We start from the raw sequence: 21,318 nt of genomic DNA on the forward strand, positions 1-21,318 counted from the left end.
ATGTATACATTTTTTGGTGCACCTACCCGAGAACACGCGACATATAACCGAGCGTGGGAGAAGCATGGATTTTAAACACGCGTTGAGTTCATCTGCTGGTCTCCCTCGTGAAATAACTGGTAATGTTTGACTAAAATCTACAGCGAGTAAAACGACATTACCTCCTATTTTTTTTTTTACCATCTCTGAGATCTTGCTTTTTTCGGTTCAAGGCTTCATAAGCTCTTTTATGTTCTATGGTGTACTTATCCCAAGCCATCATCTTTGAATGTTGCAAGACTTTTGCCTTGTATGTAGATCGGGGTAATTACATTCATTGCATTCCTAGTCTGAATCACAATCCGATTGTATGGGTGGTTACCTGGCACTGTAGGGTTGCTACCCGTCCTTTAAAATACGGAATTGTCCCGTATTTGAGAATGAAATTGCGCGTCCCGTTTTGAATCAATACGGGACGGAATTTGTCCCGTATTTTTTTTATCGTTTTTTTTAAAGCAGCGTCTCATGCAAATCATCCCACACGCATTTTATGAAGATGCCTCCTTTCCTACTTTTGATTGGGTAATACTTGACGTCATCGTTAGTTTGATTGGTCTTTTTAACTGTCCAGTGAGGAGGGCGGGTCTTTTAAGTAGAGTCTGCAAACTGTTGGCACTGGGATGTGGCACCCGCTGCAGTATGCGTCCCTTATTTTTTTGTATTAAAAGTGGTAACCCGACCTGGGAGGTAACACTTATGTTTGGTCATGAAGTCGTCTAAAATCAGCCACGTGCCCTCTTTTAATTGTGAGAAGCAGATATATATAGCCAAATTCTCGCGCTTCGTTGCGGCGAAGTACTGCTTTTAATTTTTTAAGAAGAAAGTAAAACCTTTTTAAACGGATCGAAAATATACCAAAACAATTTGTTAAGGATCTGTTTTTTTGTGAACCTCGCTTTTCACAGCTGTCCCGCTACGGCGTGTGTTTCGTTTATTTGACAGTATGTAGATCGTGGTAATTAAATTCATGGCATTCGTTTTCTGAATCACAATCTGACTGTATGGATGGTTACCTGCCAGGTTACGCTTGTGGTTGGTCAGGAAGTCGCCTTACATTCGCCACGTGCCCTCTTTCTGTTCCCAGAAGCTGATCTTAGAATGGTTTTAATAGTTTACTTTCAAATAATGCAAAGAGTATGCGACACGTGTTTCTCCTTAATTCTGGGCTCATCAGGCATTCACACTCACTGCATCCCCTCTTGAGAATCGAATATCGTCAGCGCCAGAGTTGAAGCCCCTAACGTTGCGGTCAGCAAGTGGGCTAACATCCGCCATGTGCCGTCTTTCAGTTGCGAGAGGCAGATCATAGAATGGTTGAAACTGTTGCCCCTAACGTTGCGCTACGGCGTGTGGTTCGTTTATACCTCGTGTCTTCTCATTAAACTTTTATCTCGCGAATATGTTCTTGCAATCCGCAGCGGGAGCGTTTCTATAAACTTAATTTAAACTTACGTTTTACACCGTGGTTTGTTTCCCTTATGAACATGCTTGTATGCTTCACTCGCTCTCTTCTCAATTGTTTAATGAATTTTTTGTTCTTCGCTGTTTGCGGCTCCTCCTTCATTTGTCCCTACTGCGTTCACAGTCTTTTCACGTGATTACGTGGGAGGCGTGATGACGTGACACTCAACTCCTCCTCCCACGGCCATCGAGCTGCCGTCCATTACAGTATATTGTGAAAAAAGAGGTTCCAGTTATGACCATTACGCGTTGAATTTCTAAATGAAACCTGCCTAACTTTTGTAAGTAAGCTGTAAGGAATGAGCCTGCCAAATTTCAGCCTTCCACCTACACGGGAAGTTGCAGAATTAGTGATGAGTCAGTCAGTCAGTCAGTGAGTCAGTGAGGGCTTTGCCTTTTATTAGTATAGATCTGCAGTTATTGAAAAATTGAGCTTTTTAGCATTGACCATAGTGATACCGTAATCCCTCCTCCATCGCGGGGGTTGCGTTCCAGAGCCACCCGCGAAATAAGAAAATCTGCAAAGTAGAAACCATATGTTTATATGGTTATTTTTATATTGTCATGCTTGTGTCACAGATTTGCGCAGAAACACAGGAGGTTGTAGAGAGACAGGAACGTTATTCAAACACTGCAAACAAACATTTGTCTCTTTTTCAAAAGTTTAAACTGTGCTCCCTGACAGGATAGAGATGACAGTTCCGTCTCACAATTAAAAGAATGCAAACATATCTTCCTCTTCAAAGGAGCAAACAAATCAATAGGGCTGTTTGGCTTTTAAGTATGCGAAGCACCGCGGCACAAAGCTGTTGAAGGTGGCAGCTCACACCCCCTCCGTCAGGAGCAGAGAGAGAGAGACAGATAAAAAAAATCAATATGTGCCCTTCGAGCTTTTAAGTATGCGAAGCACCGTGCAGCATGTCGCTTCACGAAGCAGCTGCACAGAAGGTAGCCAACGTGAAGATAATCTTTCAGCATTTTTAGACGAGCGTCCGTATCGTCTAGGTGTGCGAACAGCCCCCCTGCTCACACCCCCTACGTCAGGATCAGAGAAAGTCAGCGCAAGAGAGACAGAGAAAAGTAAGTTGGGTAGCTTCTCAGCCATCTGCCAATAGCGTCCCTTATATGAAATGAACTGGGCAAACCAACTGAGGAAGCATGTACCAGAAATTAAAAGACCCATTGTCCACCGAAATCCGCGAACCAGCAAAAAATCTGCGATATATATTTAAATATGCTTACATATAAAATCCTCGATGGAGTGAAGCCGCGAAAGGCGAAGCACGATATAGCGAGGGATCACTGTACTTCAAGTTGATACTAACAGAAGTCAGTTTAGCTCTTTCATGTGGAGTACAAAGGCAGTGAACAGATCAACAACATTTCTTTATAAGGATGGAGAAAAGCTTCTGTGGATTGTTATCCTATATACCACCATGTTCAATGTACTGAATTGTAAAGTATGTTATTTTGAATGGCACTGACCTTTTTACCTTAATTGTTCGAGTTTATGCTTAAAACTTAATGATTTATTTAAATGTTTTTTTCCCTATGTAATTTATGTAATGCCATTGGTATTTTCAGGATTGGAGACATTTATTTCAATTGTTCAGAAGTTGCCATCACCTGAAATTTATGATGTTGTAGAAGGTTATATAAAGATATCCATGGAGTGTTCAGAGATCTTCAGGTTAATGGAAGGAAAGCAAAATGAGGAAAGTGAGGTGAGCCTAATAATTTATTTCTACATTTTTGCTTCTTTTTCTTTCTGATACTTTTATGTAATAATAAACTTTACTTTTATGTAATACTAAACTTGTTTTGGCATGACTGTCTAGTGCAAACACATTAAAATAATTATCGACAGCAGGAGAGTTGTGAGGCATGGAGATTAATGTTGAGAAGAAACAATTGGTATGTTAAAATGACTTGGGGAATGGTGGCTGGAGTTCCCTGTATTTGCTGTATAGTCTATATTAGGCTAATAACCTTTTTTTTTTTTTTTTCAAAAACCTCCTCCCCAAGAAATAATTATTTGTGATTAATTTTGGTCATTCTTTTAAATACACGAAAAAACTTTTAATTATAAGTTCAAATTTGTATCTTAGGGGACCCATTGCAATATTGTTATATTTAATTAACAATTGTAATTTTATGCAGGTCGTTGTCTGTATTTTGAATTGTCTTTAGAATTCCATGCATTCCATTTAGAGGATTTGATAATGTTGTGATGTTATGCTTTCAGTGTTACGGAGAATTTTAGTCGGAAGACACCCGCTATTACTAGGTTTTCACATTTAACTTTAAGTAATAGCCCTTTAGCCATTTATAGCGTACTTGAACTGAATAACAGGAATATGGTAACTCCAGTTTTTAAGTGAGCTACAATGCATTAATCATTGGCAATCACTTTACTTTCCAATTGCAAGAAAAATAATTTAACAGCCTTTTTTGTTTATAAAGTATCATAACCCCCCCCACCCAAATTTATGACAAAATATTTGTCCTGCTATTTTAATGTGTTACAGTGAGAAATGAAGGGGGGAAAAAAGGCAGGAAAAACAAAATAGTTGTTAGTTACTGCGGGTGTAGAAAGTAAAGTATTAAATCCTCAGTCTGCTGCCATATTTTGATATTACAGTTTGAAGTTACGACTCTTTTAAGTTGGATATTTTTGTATGGTTAAGAAAGCACATTTTAAGTTTTGATTGCCCTAAATCATTGAACTATATGAGAAAATATAAAAAAACTTTTAATGTAACTTTAAAGTAGTAAGCCCTTTAATATTTAGGTGTGTAGAAGTTGCAAGCTTCCCCTTTGCATCAGTTACAGTCTCATGTCTTTTGTAGTATGCTGTAACCATTTTTTGCAGGTTTAATATTTTCACACTCTTCCTTGCAACATTGCTGTAATTACTGCAGGTCACCTGGGAATCAACATTGTATATTTCTTGCTGTATGATTTTAAGGGATCTGAGACCGGCATTTGACTGAGCCACAGAAAGAGTTTCATTTGTTTTTTATTTATTTATTTATTTAAAGATATTCAAGAGTTGCTTTGCCTATATGTTTGCCTATATGGGTTTATTATCTTGTTTTTCTGTCTCCAACTGGCGTATTAGCGAGGTTCTCTCCTAAGGCCAAGTCCATACAGAGTGTGCATCGTCCCTCTGGTTGTAGTGAACGTGAACGTGGACAGATAGCTTTACTCGCCAAGAAAGTCAAGGCTGAGAATCCCCGTCTAGTATTGTCAGAGACCAAAATTAACCTTGAATTGTTAACATTACAATTTTCAATAACAATTGTATAACATAGTTGGAATCTATCCTTTGGAACCTGAAAAACAAGAGAAAGTCCCACAAACAACAATAAATATAAATAAATAAGTTCTCAAATTCAATAAAGTCACTAGTAAATCTTCTTGTAAACTGAAGATGGTGCAGATTGGTGTGACCTCTGAAGGCTCAGGTTACTTTAGCTGTGGTAGAACTGGATTGGTATCTCTGACAAAGTCACAGGACAACCTCAGTGACTGGCCTGAAGGAGGTCTTAACAGACCCATCTCTGGCAATCTTCACTTCAACCTTGCGGACCCTTCCATCATCACTGATCATGGTCTTCATGATGCGACCCATGGGGCAATTGATCTGATGAGCTTGGTGATCCTTCAGCAAGACCAAATTCTCTTCTTGTAGGTTAGGCATTTATTCTCACCAACCTCTGCAGTTTTGTTGAAGGTTCAGATACTATTTTCTCCATCTTTTCCATGAACAGTTGGCAATGTGTTGTACATGTAGTGGCTGTCAAAGACTCCATGTGGAGTTGGAATAACCCCAATTGTCTTTGTCAAAAGGGCAGCTGGGTTCAGAATAAGGGTCTTGAATTAATTATCGCTGTCACTTCAGCAATGAAAGTGCTTAACACCTCGTGAGTCAAGTGAGAAGTGTTAACTACAATTAACATGGAGTTCTGCTCCTTCTCGAGGAAGCTTGCTTTATTTAAACGACCATCCACTCTCAGCAGATCTGTTTTCTGTATTTCATCACTCCTGGGAAGGTTTCCTCCTGTAGGTGATGGATGATGTTTATCTCCACTAGCTCAAGTTTAGACATACTTTGTGGCTCTTTACACATGTGCCAACCATGGCAGTTCCGTGGCTCATTTGTCTTGTGGAAACACCAAGTTATGTGGGTTAAATGAGCCATCGTGTGTACACGTTTTGTCCAAGAAGAGAATCTTTCGAAGCAGTGTGACCCAAGGATTATGGTTGAGCGAGACGTGGTGCGCAGACAGGTAACTTCAGGATGAATTTCAGGATCATTATCTGTATCTATGAGAGGGTAGGTACTGGAAGATATTGCAGGAGGCCTACTTATCAGAAACTCTGGTCCCGAGAGCCAAGAAGACTTGGTGAGAAGAGCAGCTAGGATTGACCTGGTAGCAATATCTGCAGGGTTCATGTCAGATGGTACTGCCATTGTTAGTGTTTGCTGGTCTTCCTTATATGCTATACCCTGTTGGCAACATATGCATAAAATCTCTTTTCTGTCTGTATAAAATTTGATAGCATCAATTTTAGTGTTCATCTCATTCAACAGAAAGTCAGCAATTTCTACAGCTAATGTTGCATCACACAGTTCAAGTTTGGGGATGGTTATGTGCAGGTCTTGGAGACAGTTTGGCTTTTGCCAACAGAAAACCTACATGGGGTTGTCCTTCAGGATCAGTCACCCTAAGATAGGCAATCGTAGCTATGGCTTCTGTGGATGCATCTGAAAAGATATGGATTTCTCTAATTTGACACATTGTCAGTGAAGCAGAGAAATATCAATACAGGATGTAAAGCTGTTCTAAAGCCTTTAGGGATTCTTTCCACATTTCCCATTTTGTCCTTGGGTCCACAGGTAATGGTACATCCCAGTCTCTTTCCCCATCAGTGAGCTGCTAGAGCACAGGTGTCAAACTCTGGCCCGTGGGCCAAATTTGGCCCGCCGTGTAATTTCATTTGGCCCGTGGGGCAATATCAAATTAACATTAGAGCTGGCCCACCGGTATTATACAGCGGCGGTGTTGCTGTAACACCGCATTCACTGCGAATACTACAAATCCCATAATGCTCTGCGGTTGTTTTGGCGCGCCAGCTTTGTGTCAGTAGATTTCTAGCAAGCAGCGTTCTTTCCAGACGTGCTGCGGCCCAATACTACAACTCTAGGTGTCACTGTTTTACCCCTACCAAAAATGACGAAAAGGAAGGGAGAAAACAGAACTTTTTGGGACAGGTGGGAGACAGAATATATGTTTACGTATCTGAAAGACAGACCTGTTTGTCTCGTTTGTGGAGCCAACGTGTCGGTACCTAAGGAGTACAACCTTAGGCGACACTATGAAACGAAACATCAGGACATGTACAAGGACCTGGACACGACTCAAAGGAGCCAGAAAGTAGAGGAGATGAAGAGAGGGTTGGTTTCACAACAAAATATGTTCAAAAAAGCCACAGCACAAAACGAGGCTGCTGTAAAGGCGAGTTATATCGTGGCAGAAGAAATCGCCAAATCAACCCGATCCTTTAATGAGGGAGAATTTATTAAAAAGATAATGCTGAAAGTTTGTGACCAAGTGTGCCCAGAGAAAAAACAGGCCTTTTCAAACGTAAGCCTGAGCAGGAACACAATAGCGGAGCGCATATGTGATCTTGCCACCAATCTGCATGACCAGCTGATGGAAAAGGGGAAAGATTTTGTTTCTTTTTCCCTCGCTGTGGACGAGAGCACTGACGCGTCTGATACTGCGCAGCTGTCAGTCTTCATCCGCGGTGTCGACTCAAAAATGTGTGTTACGGAGGAGCTTTTGGGATTTAAATCCATGCATGGCACAACCACAGGGACGGACATTTTTGAGGAGGTTTGCAAATGTGTAACTGAAATAAACCTGCCGTGGGATAAACTCGTGGGATTAACCACTGATGGTGCGCCAGCGATGAGTGGTAAAAAGAATGGTCTGGTGGGCAGGATGCGTGAAAAGATGCGGGAAGAGAACTGTGCAGGTGAGCTATCGGTTTATCACTGCATTATACATCAAGAGTCACTGTGTGCTAAAGCCCTAAAGATGGAACATGTTATGACCACAGTAACACAAGTTGTTAACTTTATAAGAGCCAAAGGTCTGAATCACCGCGAGTTTAAGTCTTTTCTGGAAGAGTTTGGTTCGGAACACACAGACGTGCCGTATCACACAGAGGTGAGATGGTTAAGCCGCGGAAAAGTACTGAACAGATTTTTCGAGCTGCGTGAAGAAATATGTCAGTTTCTGCAAAGCAAAGGGAAGGACACAGCAGAACTCCAGGAGCAAAAGTTTATGTGTGAGCTGGCCTTTCTGTCTGACATCGCAAGCCATCTTGATGCGCTGAACCTGCAGCTACAGGGGCGGGGCCGCATCATCACCGAGATGTACTCGTCAGTGAAAGCTTTTAAAGCTAAACTCTGCCTGTGGGAGAATCAGCTGCTGCAAGGAAACCTTGGCCATTTCCCCTGTTGCCAAACCATAAATATGCAGATCTCTACCGCCGTGTGCGCACAGTTTGCTGAAAAACTCAGTGTACTCGGCGCTGAGTTTAACCGACGATTTGGCGACTTTGATGGTCAGAAATGGAGATTTGAACTGCTTAGTAATCCCTTCGCAGTCGATGTGGAAAAAGCACCAACTAACATTCAAATGGAGCTGATTGAACTCCAGTGTGATGACACGCTGAAGTCAAAGTATGATGCTGTTGGCGCCGCACAGTTTCCACAACACATCCCTGACACAATGCCTCAGCTCCGCACCCAAGCTGCTCAATTGCTCTCCATGTTCGGCAGCACTTACCTATGTGAGCAACTTTTCTCCTCAATGAAGATGACGAAAACATCTCACAGGGCACGTCTCACTGATGAACACCTTCGTTCGATAATGAAGGTTGCCTCAGCTCAAAGCCTGAGCCCCGACACTGATGAACTAGCATCCAAGAAAAGATGCCAGGTGTCTGGCTTGAACACACCATGTTAGATCAGTGTGTCGCAAACTGAACAGTAAAAAGGCCTGAATGATTGATTTATGTATTAGCCAGTGGAAAAAGTTAATGTTGATATTTAGCAAATTGAAAAGAGGCATTCATTTTTTATTTAAATGTTATTTAATATGCCATTGATGTTTCTTCGTTTGTTCTTTGACAGTTGATTTTGCACTATTAAGTTAAGTTAAGCTATAAGCATGGCTTGTTCCATATTCAGTGTTAAAGCAAATCAGTGTAGCAAACTGAGCAAAAACATTTTATTCATGCACTCTTCTCTTGCTACTTCAAGGCTTGAATGTTTGATTCATTCATTATTGTTATTTTGTTTTCAAATGTATTTATTAGCCTGTGGAAAAAAGTTTATTTTGATATTTACCTCAGAAGGCTGCAAATAGAAAAGAGGCATTCAATTTTTATATTTAAACATGAAACTCGGGTTTGCATGTCATTATAAAGTTATATAAGCCTTGCTTGTTCAATTTTCAACGCAAAACTTGTTTGGGTGCCTATTAAAAGGTAATTTTTTTCAACCTTGGCCCGCGGCTTTGTTCAGTTTTAAATTTTGGCCCACTCATTATTTGAGTTTGACACCCCTGTGCTAGAGTATTGCTCTTCCTTTAATGGTTACTGGAGTCACAAAACCTTGGTTGGCCATACAGGCTGTTACTACAAACAGGACTTCACGTCGGGTGAATGGCCTTTCAGTTTGTGAAACTTGGAAAGTGAATGTGTCAGAAGTCATTTCCCAGTGTAGGTCAAGACTTTGTTGCATAGGTGGTACATCTACTCTTAGGTCTAAGCCCTTCAAATTCCTTGCATGGTCATCAGGGTGGAAGGCCTTCATCACATTGTTGCTATTGGATGATGTTTTATGAAGCTTAAGCTTGGGCTGAGATAAGAGCAGATTGGTTCTCTTGAGCAAATCAATAGCTCCTTCAGCTGTTTGCAAGGAATTAAGTCCATCATCTACGTACATAGAATTCTCTTTCTACAAAGTCTTTGGCATCAGAGCCATATTCTTCCTCTCCTTCTCTAGCTGTTTTTCTAACCCATACAGTGGAACCTCGGTTCACGACCATAATTCGTTCCAAAACTCTGGTCGTAAACCGATTTGGTCATGAACCGAAGCAATTTCCCCCATAGGATTGTATGTAAATACAATTAATCCGTTCCAGACCATGCGAACTGTATGTAAATATATATATTTTTTTTAATTTTTAAGCACAGTTAATTAAACCATAGAATGCACAGCTTAATAGTAAACTAAATATAAAAACATTGAATAACACTGAGAAAACCTTGAACAACAGAGAAAACTAACATTGTAAGAGTTCGCGATATACTGTAGCCTTATGACCCGATTGCTGTAAACACTTTTTTTTTAGTTTTAAGCACAGGGAAAAAAATGAACATTTGAAAAATCTGTAATTTAATAAACCACCAAGAAAAGTAACATTGCAACAAATCATGCAACAAATCATGCTACGAACCACTCGCTGCAAACACTTTTATTAATGAGTTTTAAGCACAGGGAATAAAATGAACATTTGAAAAAAGAGAAAAGTAACATTGCAACAATTCACGCTACGAACCGAAAAATGAACATTTGAAAAATCCGTAATACAAAAACTAACCATAAACCACCAAGAAAACTAACCTTGCATGAGTCGAGTTCTGGCATGAAGTGAGGAGGAACTGGGTGGAGAACAATCCGGACTCATCGCAGTTGAAGACTTGTTGCGGGATGTAGCCTTCGTCCTCCACTAATTTTGTGAAATTTTTCACAAATTCTTTCGCAGCTTCAGTGTCGGAACTAGCAGCCTCTCCATGCCTTACCACATTATGAATGCCACTTCTCTTGCGAAACTTTTCAAACCATCCTCTACTGGCTTTAAATTCCTCACTTTTGCCACTCGTAGAAGGATAGTTTTGCAGCAAATCGCCATGAATCTTCCTGGCTTTCTCGCATAACATCGGCTTGCTTACACTATGCCCTGCAAGTTGCTTCTCGTTCAGCCACACCAGCAACAGTTTTTCCACCTCTTCCAGCACTTGAGGCCTCTGCCTGGTTAACGCTGTAACTCCTTTTGCAACATCAGCTGCTTTAATAGATTCGTTCTGCTTTAGAATAGTCGAAATCGTAGATTTTGACTTCTTGTACTAGGCGGCAAGATCAGTAACACAAACGCCACTCTAATACTTTTCAATAATTTCTTTCTTTACTTCGATTTCAATTTTCTGCAAAACTTTCTTCTCACCACTCTTCACTTGCTTAGAAGCCATGGTTAACTGCAAAAGCACACGAAATACTGTAGAGCACAAAGAGTTCACAGGTAAAGCACGCACGTCTGACTGAGAACAATGAACAGGGAGAGGCTGAACATGTGCTTAAATACAGTAATCGCTGTGTACGAACGGGAAGGGAAATGAAATAGAGCACAAAGAGTTCACAGCGAAAGCACGCACGTTCGTCTGACCGAGAACAATGCAACATGTGCGGAAATCATCGCGCGCACAAACCAAAAGGGAAACTGGCTTGTTCGTATACCGAGTGTGTTGTCGTGAACCGAGGCAACAGTTTGGTGAACTTTTTGGTCGCAAACCGATTTGTACGTGTACCGAGATGTTTGTGAACCGAGGTTCCACTGTATGTTGCTACTGCTGGGGATGGGGTTTTTCTAAAAACATGGACTCTCATATGGTAGTCTATGTCTTCATCACTGATGTCATTGTTTTGATGACAGAGGAACCTGAGGTAGTTTTGGTTATCTTTTTTAACAACGAAACAATGAAACATCTGTTGGATGTCAGCTGTCACCGCAAAGGGTTCTTTCCTGGACCGTGTAACCACTCCGATAAGATTGTTAGTTAGGTTTGGACCTGTTAAAACCTAACTAAACCTCTCTACATTGTTGAGAGATATGCCTCTGCACTGTGCGCTTGAGTCAAAGACCACTCATTTGTCCTGGCTTGCGAGGATGGTATACACCAAAGGATTGAAGATACCAACATTCTTCACCTTCCCTCAATGGTGGAGCTTTTTCAGCTTGATTGTTGTCCAGTATCTTCTGCATGAATGCTATGAAGTGCTATTTCATCTGTGGTCGGTTCTTCAGTGTTCTCTTCAGTGAAGCAAATCTTGACACTGCTTGCTCATGATTATGTGGAAGAATGGGCCTTGGAGTGTGGAAGGGTAATGGAGTTACCCAACTGTTAGAACTATCTTTATGATTTTGATGAACTCCACATCTTGAACAGAAGGAGCTACCTTATTGTCATTACTGGTGGTCTGGAAAACTGTATGACCAAGGTTGTCTTCAGACATATCCATACTGAGCTCTTGTATGTTATCAAGCATCTCTGTGTGCAGATTAGGTCTCTCTCTCACGAAATAGTGGCATGGGCATTGACATTGGCATTGAGGCACGCCCCCTTCCAACCACACTTGTTTTGTAAGAATGGATGCTGTACCAAAACAGGCTAATAACAATATTAACACAGGCTGCTGTAGCAGCACACTTGTTGTCACATAATGTGCTGCCCATCTTTCACATTTTTTGCAGACTGTACATGATTTTACTCCATTATCTCTGCTTTGCTCAGTCCCTATTACCTTCTAATTTGATTAGCATATAAGTCCCAGACAGTGAAAAACAAATGTAGTTGGGGGCATGTTATTTCTAAAATGATGACTTATGTTATTTTTTTTTTTTGTTTTTTGTTTTGTCAGAACAAACTGTTTTGCACATTTGCCCTGTGCTTACATGATTTTTTTCTTAGAAGCTCTGGTTTTCTCCAGTATTCCAAAAACATTCATATTAGGATAACTGGTGATTCAGAATTGAATGTACATGTGGATGTGGGCATGAGCGTGCTTTGTCATAGATTACCATCTCTGCTGTGGTTGGTAATTAGCTTCAAATGGTGCTGGAACAAACCCTGCTAGGCATTTAATGGTTGCATTTGAAATTAGAATATTCATAAGCAGAAAACTGGTGGTCTGTTGACACATATAATATTTGAATACTTTTTTGTATTTCTTATACTTCTCATTATTATTTTCATTCTGATGTTCCTGGTGATGTTCATTGTAATATGCTGAGCTGTGTCAACGAGGCCTCCATATCTCCGGCAGTGTCTTTTAGTCCTCCCTGGGGAAGACCAAGACATCTCCAAGGCAGTTTAAAGATGTGATCCCTCCAGAATCTCCTAGGTCAGTCCCTTCTGGGTTGTGCCTTATACACCCCTAAGGAAATCATCCAGGAGCAGTTTAACCAGACCACCCCAACTGGCTCCTCTTGATCTAGAGAAATGGCAGTTCTACTCTGATATTAGTCCATATTTCTGTAAATGGCATTTTAATATTGCCATGTTTGCATCTTGCTTAAAGGTTTTGCTTAATACAAAGTTTCTGCTGAATATTAATAATAGATTCATATCAACATTTATATTAATAAAAATAACTATGTATTCTGTATGCCCAAAAAATCTTGCCTTTGTCAGCTTGTAGTAAGCTAAGCATGTAAGCTTGTAGTACTACGGTGTTGTACTATGTTAGCCATTATGAATGTAGTGAGAAGTGAAGCAAAATGACACCTTTTATTGGCCACTTCTACAGGCAAGATGTAATCTTTTTCCCTGTTGAAGGGGCCTGAGAGGCCTCGAAAGCTTGCATATTGTAATCTTTTTAGTTAGCCAATAAAAGGTGTCATTTTACTTGACTTCTCACTATATGTAGGCTTGAAATTGTATTTGTTTATAACCTAAAACTCAAAATTAATTGATTAATGAAAGCATCTATAGTGTTTAAAACAGGCTTGTATATATGCAAGTGTTGGAATAATACATTTATTGAATAACTGTTAGCCTGATTATGATGAAAGTGTTGTATTCTTTTCATTTTGCACCAAATACTGTGTTTAGTTTTCAGCTAAACAGGACTCTTACAAAGGTGAGCTGGTTTGATTTTGGTGTGAGCACAGTATATCAAAGTCTAAAACAGTTTTATTAGAAGGACAAAAAAAAGCCACAAGGAAATGTGTTAATAAAGACAGATCAGACAGCTTGACATATTTCTGTAAGTGCTTTGTAGCTTCCTAAAGAAGATCTGGACAATCATTTTGAACAGCTTTGGACTTCTTTAAAAACCATGATAGAAACTTAATATGTGGCATGTTAAATTGGAAAAAAATATTCAGTGCTAATGCTCAGAGATGTTATATAGTTTTAAGATATTAAGTAGTTTTTTTTATGTGGGTGTGTTAAGATTATTTATGTGTGTCTCTAGAATGTTATGGTATTCGGGGGTGGTGTGTGTCGGGGGTACAAGTGGTGAGGTGGCACCTGTCAAAGATTAGTTCTTGACTTGCAGCTGATGCTGTTGGAACAGCATAGTCGTGTTCCAGTTGACCAAATGTTAGTTTTAGGGTGTTTGGAAAATTTACATGTGGATGTTTTTTGTTAGTCACTAAAATCTTCTTTATATATGATTCAACTATTAAGATTGTTTATTTTATTTATTTTTTTAGATGATTTTGATATTTATGACTTTGGAAGCAATTTTACTCCGTACAGCAAGTGATTTGTCACATTTCAGCATGGTTGGCGCAGCCATCGTGAAAAAATTGCTCACATGCCACATGAAACATATATACTCGGCACTGTACTCTGAAAATAACAGGTAACGTTCCATTTTCTGACTTCTGTTTGTCAAATCAGTAAATGTATAATGCAAATTTTAATTTCTTTTGTTTCTAAAAATGTATTGCTTAAAAGTTAATTTATCATAAAATGTACGAAATGAACTGCTTGCCACAAGTGCTGAGTCTGTCCATGGTTTTACTGTTTAACTAGATAATCATGGAAAAACATTTTCAGTCCTGATTAGACAATAGGTCCATTTTGCTTACTGCTCAAACATAGAAATTTCTCACATTTGTTGTTAACAAGAACTAAAGACATTTGGTATTAAATTCAAAATTCTCCAAACCTGCTTACATCTAGCCTTGGTTCAATATATACATTACTGGTACATGGCAGTATTCATGAAAATATGCAGTTTTCTTTTATTATTAACAAAATGGTTTTCTGGTTATCATTATATTTAAATATAAGATGAGAAAGTTGTTTGGGCTAATCCTGTGGAAAACTAGCAGTTACAAATACTGTGGAAGATGAGGGTGCTTTTGAACCATCCCTGGATCCAGTGCAATATCAGAGCAGCCAAAGATACACAAAAAAGTATTAAAGGTTATGGTTAGGTTCTTATTAAAGAAAGATAAGTACTAAAGAGAAGGATAGACATTTGGAAAAGTACAAAGAAAACTGAGACTGTTACAGGTGTTCTCCATGGTCCTTGTTCTCCATTTGTCAGCAACCTTTTTGACAGTTGATTTGGATTCTGCACAGCTACATTGTGACACTTTTTGTCCCTTTTTACACCAGCACTGTCCAGCACTTGCACAATTGCTGCTTTCATATTTAAATTGTCTCAGACACTGAAGCGGTTTAACCTCTTTAAGCATTTGAGCCAAGCGTTACTCAGGCTGTAAAAACTGTGATAAAAGCTTTAGTCCTGAGTGTCACTCAGGCAATGGTATAGACACATCTCGTGTAAGACTCAAGGAGTACTTGGGCTGTAAAAGTGCCAACAGAGTTATTGCCGAGCATTACTTGGGCAACGATATAGGCTTGTCTTGTAAGCATCTGGCCTGAGCATTACCCGGGCAATGGTGTAGACATGTCTTCTCCTAGCCTTTCAATGGCATCTCATAAGAAATGCCTCTCAGAAGTGATGAGGTGAGTGTGTCTTCAGGCAGTGAAATTGAAATTGTCTGTGAAACAGAAAGTGATTCTTGTGAATCAGAAAGTGACGCATGTGTCACTCGCATGTATGCAGTGTGCTGTTCATATTATTATTATTATTAATTTATTGGCATCATTATACTTTCTAAACTTCTGTCTTTATAGTTTTAGTGTTTTGCACGTTTAACAGTAGAAAGATGAAATTTAATAAAAGTATAATTTTTCAAGCCAAAAAAAGCAACACTTTTTACTGTACATGTCTTTTTGAGAAAAAATGCATTCTAAAGAGGTTAACCAATGCCAGAATCACTTTATGTCAGGAGAGGTCTCTTTATTCAGGGAACACCAGGGTAAATAATCCCAGCAGCCCCTTATTATGGTCTGAAAGGCCCATATCTCCAAGGTAGCACTGCAGTTGACTTTATTGTTTGAGGGTAGGTGTATTTTCCTTGTTTGACTGTGTGCGCTGTAGTGACTTTCAGTACTTTCCATCTTTGATGCATCCTAGGGAAACATTCCAAGTGTCTTCCTGTACATAACACGCTATTCTTCCATGGCGGTCCACCTGTGTGTACCCCTAACATGGCACCCTCAAATTCTGTAGAGGAAGTCCTAAAATTGGTTTCAAATCGGGGCCAATAATTGCAGGGAGACACTCTGTATAGAAAAATACTATTCTATCATCTTCATGTACAATTGTGCCTGGTCTCATCTGGAACAATCAATGAAGGTATGGAAGACATTAATATACTAGAATGTTTGATCTGGTTATAAACTTTACTTGGGATAGAGTGCAGCGCTTACTTTTTTGCAACGTGGTCGTTTGTCAGTGTCCAGTATTACTCTACTTGCTGTGTAAGTTTACTCTCTTTGACAAGTATATTACCACTATAGTGAAAAGCGTGACTCTCTTTGTCACCTAGGTTTTATGTGACAATTGTCTCTTTCAAGAATGTATGCCTTTCAGTTTTCTTCATGAAGTAAGGCTTTTTAACCCAATTTCGGGTGAAGTCCTGGCACAGAAATGGAGCTTGAGAGAGTGACAGACCTGAAAAGTCAACAAAGAGTGATTACAGCTCAGACCTAGGCTTTCCCCATAGGTTAAAGAAATGCCCACGTAGTTTTAATAATTTTTCAGTATTTTGTCCACTCTGGAATGCAGGAGGAAGGGCAGTATTGGGAGCAGGCAGCTGTCATTCTGGTAAAATTTGCACTACATGGGTAAAGTTTTTTTTAAGCAGTAAAGAATTTGTGTGACCTAGGCAAAAAAAAAAGCACATTGACAACCTGGTCCTATATTTATATGTGATGGTGATACTAAAATAAAATAAAAATAAAAAAATAAAATAAAAATAATAAAATTATGACTAAAATTTGTATTGGTGTAGAGTGGGCTGATGAGTTGAAAACTTGTAGGTGTTTGTCAGTGAGGAAAGCTTAATCTGCAAAATGTGGTGTTGTAGCTTTCAGTTAGCTTTTTTGCAATCTGTTGCATATTAGATGCAGAGTCATTAAGATATATAATTCCCAGGAAGATTAAAACATCTATAATATACCATACCTAGTATCCAGAGTTTGAAATTCAGCAAAAGATTGTGGGTATCCCACACAAATTAATTTTTTATTTTTAAATAAATTCTAATTTTTAATGCACAAATTACCTGTACATATTTATTTAGAAGGCAATCTTTCTTGGTCGTTACTAGAATATTTAACATCTTTTTAAAATTACTGTTTTATAATTGTGCCTGATTTCTGATTGAATTAGTATAATTTTTCATTGTGTAGTTTTAATAAACCTCACATGCACGATGTTGCAGTTGGCTCTTGACTGGAGCATGGAGCTGCAGAATTCAGCTGTTTGAGTACTGTGCAGCGTCTTTAATGTTTAAACTGTGCTCTAAAAGAAACTCTACTAAACTTTGTTAAATTGAAGGCTAAAAACAGGTTGAAGTGTATTCTTGATCTAAAATCAAAACAAAAATTGACTTGGGTTGCTTACTGGATTCATATTCAATTATTTTTTTTTTGGGTTTGATGAACTGACCGCTTGCAATTTGCGGCTTCACTGAGACATATAATCATCATTTCTTTAAAATGTTTATGGTGGGCAGACTACCTTTTAAACGTTAATCTGAAAAGAAAATTCAGTGACATATACAAACAAATAAGAAAAAATGCTCAAAAGAAAAATACATTGGAAGGGGCGTGCTGAGTATTATTAGTATGGTCAGACATCTGCATGAACTAACCTGGGCTACAGCAACAAAACAATCATCTGAAATGCTTTGTGAACAGCAGATCACCACTGAAAAATGTTTGTGCTTAAGTCTCAAGTATTTGCATTTTGTTACCATTATTTGATGCACTGATATTAAAATTCACTACAGTCTACATTTCTGAGCAGAATGTTGTTATTGACAAGTCATTTATGGTTTGGAAAGGTTATTTGGCAGTGATGAGATACAAACATCATGTAATTTGTGAGTTGGCACTATGTCCTATCTACTGAACAAGAGGTAAAGTTTATTTGAGGTTTGGCAAAAAATTCTGAAAACAGGCAAAAAAAACTAAGCCTGCTATATTAACTTCTATTTATTTAAATAAATAAAATGGTGGCCATTGCTGCAGTAGGGCAAGTTGTGGAAACTTGTTTCTCATGCAGGTACTGTGTGTAGGTCATTTAGACCTATGTGGATCATGTATGCATACTGTATGGTCTTTGTAGTTGGCAGCACCCTTTAACAAAAGTTGTTCCCACAGTCTTGCCCAAAAATCATTTTCAAGAAAATCAGTGGTAAATGTACCAGGTCAACCTCAAACCTGCTTTCTCCAATTCAGAGAACCCATCATGGCAACACGAGACATGATGAGAAAAAGAGCTTGGACAGGGTATCAGTTTATTACAGGGTCCACTTACGCACATACTCGCACTTTCACTGGGACCATTTAACCAAATGTGCACGGTTTTGAGAATGTTGGAAGATTACTGGAGTACCCAGAAGAATAGCATTGAGGCACATAGAGATTCAATGCAGACAATCGGGTGCTCAATTTTAAATCCGCATGCTGTATCTGTAAACTGGCAGTGCTGATCATCGTGCACTATGGTGCTACTTATGCTATTAATATGTTAACTGTATTTCCACTAAATATTTCAAATTTCTTACATTAACTACATTCACACTTAAAGCCTTATGGCTGCTCAACTGTGAAGCTACAGAAAATTATACTCTGACAGGAATAACAGAATGGATGAAAAAAAATACATTTTTCTGAGCATATTTTATTTTGCATTATGTAGATTGTTTTGTATTACTCTATTGAGGCAGTTTTTCCATGGCAAGTTTTCCTTTTTGGTTAAATATAAGTGGACATCTCTACATACAAAGTGAAGCAGATATTTATTTAAAGTTTTTAAAATAGCAGAAATAACAAATTATTGGAAAGACTGGATAATAACCTTATCTACTCAACATTTTATAAACTACTGTAAACATCATAAATAATAAGTTCTAATGTTAAAAAAATAACTCAAATGTGAATACTGTGTTTTTTAAATTGTTGGTTTTGACATCCACCCTCCTCATTACCCCCACAAAGTCTGAAATCCCTCCTTGTGTTAAACTTAAGAGGGGATTTCTTCCCAGTTTCCAAAATAGTATCAACAATTTTAACGACCAGACTTTATCAACAAAATTAAAATGATGCATCTCCTATGGGCTTTTGTGATTTAATTTTGTGATTTAAATGAATGTATTTCTTCTTTGTTAACTGAATAACTGTTTAGTGTAATGTTTCATATATAATCCAAATTTCACGGAAACATAGATTGATCCTCTTAAATTCAGGGTTGCATTCAGATTTTCATCAGTTTTACTAGTTTGTCATAGCACACTTAAAAATGTCATTACAGTTGAAGGTACTATATAGCCAAGTCTGCTATGTCTTCTCAAAACCACTCCCAATAAGCTACATTTGTTTTGTTTGAGCTGTTATTCTCTGATTCATCCTTAAGGTTCTGTGATTTCTCCAAAGCATAATACATACTCTTTCCAGTCATAAAGAAAGCTTACATTTGTAAGGTTTTCCTTAATGAATCTCCTAGCCCTCAGATGCAGGAATACTGTGAGACATGAGGCAATCTATAGAATTCTGAGGGTACTTTTGTATAATGTTTGACAGTAAATAGCACAATATTTAACTCATAAAACTGAAAGCCATTTGATTAACGTATATGACTAAGAGCTGAACATGTCGGCATTCTCTGCTAACTCATTGCGGTGAGAATGGGCATTTATTCAGTCTGTTAGAATATTAATATTTTCATGGTAGTGAAATGATGGTGGCCGCATTTCTCATAGATTAAAACAATATAACTCCAAGTTAATGAGGTGGCAGGGCGAATTAAGTAATAATCAGCTTTTTCATATTCAAGGTGTTCTTCTGTTGTTGTATTGTGCAGTCTGCATTTGTCTTTGTGTTTTATTGATTTTATGTGAAGCAAATAACATTACGTACATTCAAGTCAAACTTAAACCAAAATTCAACCCCCACCCAAGAGAGAGAGAGACAACAATCAGAGCAAATCTTCAAAAGCAGCAAGGAGGAAGAGTATCCTTTTTCGTGACATAGAAGCTTATTCTAAAAATGTTATTGATTAAATCCTACCATATATTAAAAACGTTTTCAACAGATCCTCTAAGTGAGAATTAGCTTATTTCCATGTTGAAGTAGTATAAAGCATCAGTTACCCACTGACTTAAAAGTGGTGGGTTGGGATTCTTTCTTTTGATCAAGATAAGTCTTTGTGCTCGTAGTTGGGTATAGGCAATTACAGTTTGTTTTTCCTTCTCCACTTTAAGCCCATCTGGGAGTATACCAAACACAGCTGTTAATAGGTTAGGAGTGATTGTGATACCAAGGCTGTCTGAGAGGCATTCAAAGATTTTTTTCCAAAATGATGTTAATTTGGTGCATGCCCAAAACATGTGGCACAGTGAGGTTGAAAATAGATTGCCACGTTCACAGGTTGAATCTTGTCCTGGATACATTTTTGGACAATTTTCAATGAGATAAATACGCTTGATAAAAGATTTTGAGTTGAATGATTGAATGTGTTGTGCTTATGGAGCTAGAGTGTTTTCTATGCATGGCTCCCTTCCATTCATTTTCTGAAATATTAAGGGAACGGTCCTTTCCCCACCGTACCCTGGGATCTTTGAAAGGAATGATGTTTTTATATATTAGAGATGCTATCTGAATCTTCAAGACTGATCAATATTTCATCTATAATAGAAATAGGTTGGAGGTGTGGAAAATTTGGCAGGTTCTGTTTAGCAAAGTTTCTAATTTGAAAGTAGTGGAAAAATTGTGTTGATGAAAAGTTAAATTTGAAGAATAATTGTTAGTAGGATCCAAAGACATTGTCTATGTACATTTCTTTTAAGTGTTTTAATCCTGGCCATTTTCCAAACATTGAATACTGTGTGCGTTTGAGATGGTAGAAAAAAGTGGTTGTCATGTAGAGGTGCAACAGATAATGAGTGAGTGAAGGGCAATTGGATTATTAGTGTATTGACAATAATTTGTATATACTGGAGCACAAAGCAGGGAATATAAAGAAGTACTGCAAGATTTTAATTCTATTGCAGACCAGGCTTGTGTATATTTGTCACTCTGTGTTGTTGTCCAGGGGCCTCATGTATAACGCCGTGCGTAGAACTCACACTAACATGGCGTAAGCACAAAGCGGGAATGTGCGTACACACAGAAAAATCCAGATGCAAGAATCTGTGCATATGCAAACTTTCACGTTCTTCCACTACATAAATCCCGATCAGCGTGAAAAGTAATGCACATGCCTTCTGTCCCGCCCCAACTCCTCCCAGAATTATGCCGCTTTGAATATGCAAATCGATATAAATAGCCTTCTGTGAAAGACAATGGGAAAAGCACGGGGGA

At 38.5% G+C, this 21,318-nt stretch overlaps 1 protein-coding gene across 1 annotated transcript in view; it reads left to right on the plus strand.

Annotated features, from left to right (window-relative positions):
- The window catches only part of urb1 (URB1 ribosome biogenesis homolog), a 427,266-nt gene that overhangs the window by 35,148 nt on the left and 370,800 nt on the right, over nt 1–21,318 (plus strand). The window contains exons 2-3 of the mRNA XM_051925732.1: nt 3,085–3,224; nt 14,079–14,230. Of these exons, the coding sequence (XP_051781692.1) occupies nt 3,085–3,224; nt 14,079–14,230 (292 nt within the window). The remainder of the gene's footprint in view (nt 1–3,084; nt 3,225–14,078; nt 14,231–21,318) is intronic.

Source organism: Erpetoichthys calabaricus, chromosome 4, assembly GCF_900747795.2.
Source record: "Erpetoichthys calabaricus chromosome 4, fErpCal1.3, whole genome shotgun sequence".
NCBI lineage: Eukaryota > Metazoa > Chordata > Cladistia > Polypteriformes > Polypteridae > Erpetoichthys > Erpetoichthys calabaricus.